Source organism: Lottia gigantea (assembly GCF_000327385.1).
Source record: "Lottia gigantea unplaced genomic scaffold LOTGIsca_27, whole genome shotgun sequence".
NCBI lineage: Eukaryota > Metazoa > Mollusca > Gastropoda > Lottiidae > Lottia > Lottia gigantea.
Genome location: NW_008708846.1, coordinates 1,395,737 through 1,405,207, shown reverse-complemented (window position 1 = coordinate 1,405,207; position 9,471 = coordinate 1,395,737). Strand labels below are relative to the sequence as shown.

General features: G+C 33.6%; 2 protein-coding genes across 2 annotated transcripts; both read left to right on the top strand.

Annotated features, from left to right (window-relative positions):
• Positions 1-4,835: 4,835 nt before the first annotated feature.
• LOTGIDRAFT_161041 (hypothetical protein) lies at positions 4,836-6,720 on the top strand (the record flags this gene model as incomplete). Its single annotated transcript, XM_009056283.1, has 2 exons — positions 4,836-5,386; positions 6,285-6,720. 2 exons carry the CDS (start codon positions 4,836-4,838, stop codon positions 6,718-6,720), a joined length of 987 nt encoding a protein of 328 aa, XP_009054531.1.
• An 86-nt stretch (positions 6,721-6,806) lies between these two features.
• LOTGIDRAFT_117842 (hypothetical protein) lies at positions 6,807-7,328 on the top strand (the record flags this gene model as incomplete). The annotated part of the gene is made up of 1 exon (XM_009056282.1): positions 6,807-7,328. The coding sequence occupies one exon, from the start codon at positions 6,807-6,809 to the stop codon at positions 7,326-7,328; it is 522 nt and encodes a 173-aa protein (XP_009054530.1).
• Between the last annotated feature and the right edge of the window lie 2,143 nt (positions 7,329-9,471).

Sequence of the window (9,471 nt, the reverse complement as noted above, 5' to 3'; positions counted from 1 at the left end):
ACATTCGTAGATGTGTTAAAATGTTTTACAATGCAGCACATTTTGAACCTGTACTATTTAAATGGGGCTACATTTTGGTCATTTAAACATAAGGATGAAATGGATGAAATATCTAATTTAATTTCTATGTTTGATATCTTTTGTTACTGATATAATTGAGTCTGACATTAATATTAAGAGTTTTCACCCACCATTCAGGAGATTTAGTTAAAACATATTTTATTACAATTTGTAAAAGGATTTGGTAAAAGTTACACAAAACTTACAAAAAGTACCATCTCCATAGCTCCATACAATATCATAGGTAATTAACAGAAGCTCGAATACAACGAAAGGTGCAATAGAACATGTGATGGAAATTTTTAAAAAGATAGATTATACTAATAATGATGAATTTACATTATTAGAAATTATATAAGAAATTGTATAACAATTATATAAGAGTCTAATATAGTGCAAGGTGGCCAAAGAAAGTACCATTCAATCTTATCTTCTAGTTTGTTTTAATAGGTTGATCTAATTTAATTCCTAATTACCACTTCAAATCTTTTAGTAGCTTTTATTTATTTTAAAATGTCTTGGCACATTTTACAATTCTGTGTAACGGAAAGATTCCTGTCTCCCCAAAATATTGTTGAGATATTTAGATTTATGTTTGCTGGTGTATTTCGGATAAGTACTTTCCGTTGTTCACTATAGCGTGGACAGTCAAAGAAGAAATGAGATGCACACTCTTTAAAGTGTCCACATTCACAGGATTGTTGATGAGGTTAAATCTGAACAGATCTGATTTAGAGAACTAAAACAATTTCTAAGCTTAGTGTGGATAATAACGTACTTACGTTCACCTGATAAGGGAAAGTTTGAGTTCAAAGTGGTGGTAGGGTTATTTGCAGTTGATATAACAGATTTGAAATGAGACTTACTTCTTTCTGTCTGAGTTAAATTATGTAGTTTATTATAATCATTAATTGTTGATGGGAAGAATGGTCTTTCAAGAGTCGTAGTCCGAAGAAGCAGGTATCTTGAAGCTATATTTTCAAAGCTGCCCAAGATTTCATTTAAGTGTGTTGGACAATTTTCATTCATAATATCGTACAGCGTTGTTAGCCGTCTCAGTTTCCGTCGTGCAGGCAGCAAAGGCCAACCAGTTTAATTATATATTTGATCCCTTTTAGTATACCCTGGTAGACCTGTTACAATTCGACCTGCAATTCGATTCAAGCTGAATGTTTTCAAGCTTTTCACTGTCGGTCACATTACAGCCGTCACAGACCTGGCAACAGTATTCGAATGTTTGGTCGAATATATATTTTGTATATACACACCCAAAATACTTGTGATTCTGGACGACCTCCAAACTTGATCCACCTAACGTAAGTTTTGGGGGACGGGAATAAGATTTCGAGAAGAGGATGACTTTAGTTTTGAGAGGATTAAATTCCATTAACCAAGTCGTGGACAAGTTATGAATTTTTCAAGGTCTCGATTGAGCGACTCTTCCAAGATCTCGACTGAGTGTACCATACAACCAAGAACTTTGTCATCAACGAAGAGTCTCGGGGTATTGTTAAGTGTAATATGTATGTCATTTATATAGACTAAAAACAAGAAAGGTCCACATACTGATCCTGATGTAACTGGATAGCGATTTATGTATGTCATTTATATAGACTAAAAACAAGAAAGGTCCACATACTGATCCTGATGTAACTGGATAGCGATTTATGTATGTCATTTATATAGACTAAAAACAAGAAAGGTCCACATACTGATCCTGATGTAACTGGATAGCGATTTATGTATGTCATTTATATAGACTAAAAACAAGAAAGGTCCACATACTGATCCTGATGTAACTGGATAGCGATTTAAGTGCTAAGTTGTCCAAACCATACGAACGGAGTTTATGTCAAAGAAGACATAGCAAGCAGGTTTATGGTTCTCAAAAGCAGTGACGATGTCATGATAGATTTCTAGAAGTTGGTGATGGGTGGAATGTTTGGGTCTAAAACCCGACTGAAGGACATATACAAGTTTATTTGAATGGAAATAGTTATGCAAATAATATCCTTTCAAAGAGTTTACTTATACAGCTTAACAGAGAAATTGGTCTGTAATTGAGAGGTAGCCATGGTTTTCCCTTCTTGAACATGGGCACGACGTTTGCTATTTTCCACTGTTTCGGGAATATTCCATTATCCAGGGACTTGTTAAACAGACGTACAAGTGGGGTGGATATGGTATTGAGTTTCAGACACAGGATGGCGTCTGTTTGACATATTTTAGGAAAAGAAAACGTATTTGAAGTTCGGGAAGGGAAATTTGGTAGCGGATTATTGGAGGTATTGTTGGCCACAGCTCCAAAGAATGAGTTAAGGGCTTGATCTTAGTCAAAATTTGTATAAGCTAAACTTTCGTCGGAATTCTGCAAAGGTGGTATACATATTTCTTTTTCCTGTTCAGATTGTTCCAGTATTCAGATTTATCTCCCGAGTTTATCGTCTCTAAGATATTGGTATCATATTTATCGTTCAAAATTTTTTTGAAATTCGTGACCTTATTTCTTTGTTTTTTGTATTTCGTGACATCACTGGGATTACTCGTTGTTTTCGCTTTATATCGCAAACGCTCTCGAACTATTTCGTATTTCTTTTCGTATTGATGAATTGAACCAGGCTTTATCACAGGGCCTTATGATTAGTGCCTTCTTTGGTATGGTCAGGTCAATAAGGCTATTGAATGTGTCATAGAAGAATTGAGATAAGATTGTTCAGATCATCATATTTACCATGTTTACATTCAAAAATCAACCGTTTATAGTTTGGTATGGTTGGGACCTGTAAATCAAGTTCACGGCTGATTGCTTTGTGATCTGATAATTTGGTATCCACTTCAATCGTTTCTGAGAAGAGTACTTTGATTTCAGCGAGGATGAAGATTTTGTGACCCTGGTCGGCTCATTAATGACATTTGATAGATTATTGGAAATAAGAATATCATGCAGCCTACCGGTTCGATTGTGCAATAGGTCGAAGTTAAAATCCTAAATTAGTAAAACATTGGAAGATGAATTGAGAGCTAGTTCTAGAGAGTAATCTAATTCGTCCCAGAAAATAGACGAAAGATTAGGGGGTCTATATACACATGCCAGGAGAAGTTTGTCATTTTGGACATCGATTTCAACCCAAAAGATTTCCGCATTACCGACTTCTAGGTCCGCACGACGCTTGTGTTTTACAACTTCAGATATATACAGTAAAACCCCACCTCCGAAACAATTTCTATCCTTTCTGATAGGTATATGATAACCGTTCCATTGAAGATCATCATTATCAACAGACTTGTCGAGATGGGTTTCTGTAATTGCGATGATATTATGCCCATTTGCCAAAATTTGCAAATCCATGCTTTTTGTTCGAAGACTTCTGACATTGAGGTGGAAGGCTGTTAAGTGTTTCTTTTCGGTTTGTGTGGGACCTGGGTTTGGCGAGACGTCGTTTGATAGGAGGATGCGTAGGACGAGGAAAAGGTTGTTCATATTATATGTGAGAAAGGGATTAAACAGGAACAGCTTTTGACAGTAGGTATTTCAAGGTTAGGATGCTAATAAGAAATTTGACTGTAGAAACGTTTTGCGAAATATTATAGCAAAGATACTTATTAGATTGAATAGCTTTCTTTTATCATTCATGTTTCTGTTGATTTCGTTTGGTCCTGGGTGCAAGAGAGGAGTACATATTACAAACTGAGCTTGTTATTAAACAATGCGCAAATATTACCTTAATAATCATTTAGCTACATTAGATAATTCTATTAATTTTTCCGTTTGGAAGCATTTGAATGCAATTCGTCTATGGAGAGAGACAGTTGTAGTATTACTATTAGTAACTCTGGTATTATTTTTTATATAAGAGAAAAAAATTAAATTTAAAATGCGACATGATCTTGATAAAACTGGCATTGAATGAATTTGGTTTGAATTACTTTTAGTGAATCATTCACCTATTCTGGCATGTTGTGTATATAGGAATCCTACCAAAGGCCCTAAAACTACGTGGTTAAAATCGTTTGAAAGTATGATAGATGGAATTTGGCATCTAGGTTTCGAAACTTTAATAATAGGCGATATCAACATTGATCTAACATCTAATTCTAACAATCCTCATTTTACTGATTTATTAAATTTTTATAATTTCACTCAAATCATTGATCAGCAAACTCGAGTGACACTAAATACTTCTACTATCATTGATCATATTATTGTTTCTCATACTGAACATGTAGTTAAACCTATAGTTCCAATTTATTCTATATCTGTTTGTTTTCCCTGGAATAGGAAAGGCGTTCATCTTCTTAAGTCCTAAGGACAGGGTACTGTAGGCGAAAGCCTGTTCCCTAATCCTATTATGTAAATAAATATTGTTTATACAAAAAAAAGTCAGAGCATACACAGATCAGTATAGATGTTTTAAAAATATTAACAAAGACGAATTTATTGAGAACATAAAATGAGCTAACTTTGATATTATATAAGTAGTATATGAGCTTACACATTGGTCGCATAGGGATTCCCCATTCCATTTCATTTCATGGGGAAAATGCGACCAATGTATAAGCTCCCAAAAAAGACCTAAATTCCCTAAATTTCATAAAACATCCTACATTTCATAAATTCTTACATTAAAAAAGACCAAAAAACACCTTCAATCAATTTCCTACATTCCATCAAAAAAAGTATATTAAAACTACCCTTATATAAAATAACATCGGGTTTTAAAATAAGGGAGATAACTCTTTTTTGGAAATTTTCTACTCAAATTTAAACCTTAAAAATGGCAAATGAAATATTAGATCCAATCTTAAGATTATATGATCCGATTCGTTATTCGTTTAACAAGAAAAAAGAGTATTATATTATCATCTCACCGACTGTTGGTTCTAAATCCCAATTGAATGATGGTGGTAGAATTACCTTCGAAATAAATTCTTATTTCAGATGCGATTTCAAAATGAAAGATGGAACTCAGAATCAAGTTCCTCAAACTAATACAACGTTAGAAAACAATTTCTTTCCATCTTTATTTAGCGAGATGGTTTTGGAAGCTGGTTCAAATCCGATAGAAACAATTAAACACCCTGGGGAATTCGACACAATGTTGAAAACAGTTTTATATCCTAAAGATTTCGATTCAGTCTCAGGTTGGATAACCGATGTTGGCGATGGAAGTTTTTTAAAAGAACCGGTAAGAAATCTTGCAAATGATGCTGATTTAGATAGAGTGAGAGTTGTAGCTCGAAACACAATAGAAAGTGTAGCACGAGCAGCTAATCATGGATTCGAAAAACGAGTACTTCAGTATAATAATGTTGTTGAGAATAATAGGTGGGGTAATTACGTAAATTGGAAGTTATATCCTTTATTCGGTCTGTTGGAACATAGAAAGGTTTCCATAGGGTTACCATATAAAATTCATCTACAAAGAGAAATCACGATGATAAGATATTTTTTGGAGAGAATGGTTCAGATGCAAAATTAGAAATAACGAATCTCCAACTTTTCATACCCGTAATAACACCATCAATTGAAGTAGAAACGAGAATATTCAACTCATTAACTAAAGATATTGAAATAGCTTTTCTTCATCGTAACACGGTAGGTAGCATGACTTAACGGGAGAATCCACCACATGGTCAATCACTAACACTATTAAACCAGCAAGATATTTAATAGTTGGTTTCAAGAACTTACCAGATTCTCAAACGAATAACAATAATGTCTTTAGAGTGGCGATGAACCAAACTCAAGATCCTTTAATCCATAAAGTTCAAGTAAGGTTAAACAACGATAATTCTCCTAACCAACCTTTAACCATTAATCCAACCACAAAGGATTATAATGAACTGTATAGAAACCATAAAAATATGTGTGAATTATTTGGAAATCCACCTCAGTTTGAATATGTAGATTTTGCACTTAATCATCCAGTCTTCTGTTTTGATCTATCAAAACAGGAGTCAACATAAATATTCATATTGAAAAAACACAAGGAGATGTAACAGGTTATTGTTTATTATTGGAAGAAGCAAAACATTTAATTAAAATAGCAGATAGAAGAATGATAAGAATTGAGTAAAAAATACACCCTTAAAAACCAGAAACTTTAGTTAAGAAAATAATAGAAGCTGTTGAAACAGATTCCCCCCACTGTAATAACTTTCAACGGTAAAAAAATCAGTATAACTAAAAAACTTATTGATAAATACAAATATTGTAAAGTTAGAGACGATATAGATTTAGAAAGAATTGACGCGAATGTAAAAAAGGGTGGATTTATATTTTCCCTACCTTCCCTAATATTTGCTGGTATTACCGCGGCGGCTACAGTAGCTGGTGCTACAGCTGGTGGAGTAAGCGTTTCCAACGAAAAGAAAGCTGCTATTGCAGAAGCTGCTGCTACAAAAGCTGCCGAAGAAAAGAAAGCAGCCGAAGAACATAGACACAATTCTAAAATGGAAAAGTTGGCAGCAGAGGTTAAAAAACCTAAAACGGAAAAGAAATGTTCAGGAGTGGGAGATATGATAGGCACAATGAAAGAATTTGGAAAAAGATTTAGTGAAGAAACCAAGAAAACTGTTAAACAAGGATTAAATAAATTAGTAGATAGTATTGACACAGGAGAAATCAAAGTCAAACATAAGGGTAATGGAATATTTTAAAAAAATATACACACTGGAGAAGGAATATATCTTTCAAAGTATAAAGGAGAAGGAGTGATTTTTGGAACAAATTAAAATAATACAATATGGGCAAAAAATTTAATCATTCAGAAAGATTTCCTAATAACCCTTTGCTCATGTGTATATGCGGTAGTTCCGGTTCTGGGAAAACTCATCTCACTTTTAACATGTTGACAACACCAAACCTTTTAGATTTCGATTCTTTGTATATCTACACAACAACACCTGAGCAATCGTATTATCAATTTCTCAAAGCTTTAGAATATTTACCAAAGAAAGATGTTCAAGACCTATTTCAATATTACGAAGAAAACGAAGAAGAAATGGAAATAAAAGATATCATAGATAACTACATCGAAGGAAAGAAACCAACGGATATAAAAGTTTTTCTTACGAAAAATGTTAATGACCTAGATTTGTCTAATATTGATAGCAAACGAAAGAACTTAATATTGTTTGACGACTGCGTTGCGCAAAGAAATCGGGCTGTTCATCAAGAATTCTTCACGAAGGGAAGACATCACAACTGTCACTGCATATATCAATCCCAATCTTTTACGGTATGGATTCTATGTTTTATTATTTGAATTAAACGATAAAGATTTATCTCAAATCATTCAGTCTATAATTCACGAAATGGACAGAGATGCATTTAAAAAGGTTTGTTAAGCTCAATGGAAAAACCCAGATGATCATGGATATATATTCGTTAATACTAGAAAACCTACAGGTGAAAGAGTTATGATAGACATTTGTTAAATTTTATTTTTTATAAAAATGGATAATTGGAATAATATTTTAAAAAGAAATAAAGAATATATCAAAGCTAAGAATAAAATAAAGACCCAAGATTACAACAACTCGGATTAACGGAAAATCTACAAACTCTATTTCAACCCATATTAAAATCTCAAGAGGATATTAAAAAGAAATTAGAACCTAAACAAATTCAACAAGCACCGTTTCCTTCTCCTTATCAAATAGAATATCCCATTGAATATGATGGTATTATAATTAGGACATTAGATGATATAAATCATTATTTTTCAAACCCTGACTCATATTTACCAAAGAGTATTTCACCAATTGTTGATGAGGGGTTATTGTTTAATGGATATAGAATAAAATTTGATAAAGTTTACCCTTTATTCAAAATCGATACAAAAGACTTTACATTTACAACAACAGAAGGATTAATAGATTTAATGAATGGTGGGGATTTTGATATTGCCGTTCGCAAGGATTTAGTAGCATACTCAAAATTTCTACATCTAATTAAAAAGACAGGACCCAACACAAAAAGATTACAAGATATTGAAACATATTTAAATAAAGTTATTCATGATGAAGAGGAATCAGATGATTATGGAGAAAATTATCCACCAATCACAGAACAAATAGACGAATTGAAAAGGGGGATAGCTAGAGAAAACAGTGGACAAGGTATAACGTTTTTATCCGATATCAACGAGGAACTACTTAATAGATAACGAGTAATATTAGCGCCAATGAAGGAAGGACATCGATCGCACAGACAATATAATGATTTTTGTATATTAAAAAGACTCCTAGAAAAAGGTATCATAGATAAAAATGATTATAAAAGTGTGATTAAAAATGTCAAATAAAGAACAACTATTCGTCATCACCTCAAATAAATCAGACATTAAATTGTCTCTAGATTATGAGTACGAACTCGATCGCAATCAAGAATATGAATTGGGATTAAAGTATTTCTCTGTTTACAATTCCATTAGAAATATCAACGAAAAAAATAATCAAATAAAAATATCAACAGATAATGGATTTCGGGGAATGGAGGGTTTGATTGTACAGGCCTAGGGTGGAGCAGACACTTTATTAAGAAATTAAGATTAAGGGTCTTGATATTGGGGTTTCTTCTGATCTGAAATTAGAAAAAATAACTCGCCCGATGAGCGAGTATCTGTTATGTACTGATTGCTTTTAGTCTACTATGAACAATATTATCATTTAAGTTCTTATTTTTTCAATATGCAACTATCATTTTCTGCCATGGGGGCATGAACTATCTTGCTTGCTCGATTGCTGGTGGGAATAAATTTAAGTCCACGGTTTAAGATTGAATGCTGAAGGGGTGTGAGAATTTTGCGGCTCAGGTTAACTACAGTTTGGCCTAGCAGTGGTCTCTCAGTATTTTTATCCCCAGTAATTAGTTTAAAGACTTACTCGATGCTTGAAGCTGGTGTATCCAAAACAAATAAATGCTGTTTGCTGTTTCTGGAGACCAATGAAGATTATCAACTGGTTCGAATTCTTCTTCGTAGGGTGGTAAGATTGTTGTGCTGTTGATTCTGGACTCGTCATCATGTTGTTGAGAGTGCTTAGGTACTGTTGTGCTTTCAGTCTAAGATTGAATGCTGAAGGGGTGTGAGAATTTTGCGGCTCAAGTTAACTACAGTTTGGCCTAGCAGTGGCCTCTCAGTATTTTTATCCCCAGTAATTAGTTTAAAGACTTACTCGATGCTTGAAGCTGGTGTATCCAAAACAAATAAATGCTGTTTGCTGTTTCTGGAGACCAATGAAGATTATCAACTGGTTCGAATTCTTCTTCGTAGGGTGGTAAGATTGTTGCGCTGTTGATACTGGACTCCATCATCATGTTGTTGAGGTTCTGTTGTGCCTTCTTCGAGATTTTATTTGAAATGGGTACATGTGAAGAGGATCTTGGACTTTGGGAAGGTTTTGTTG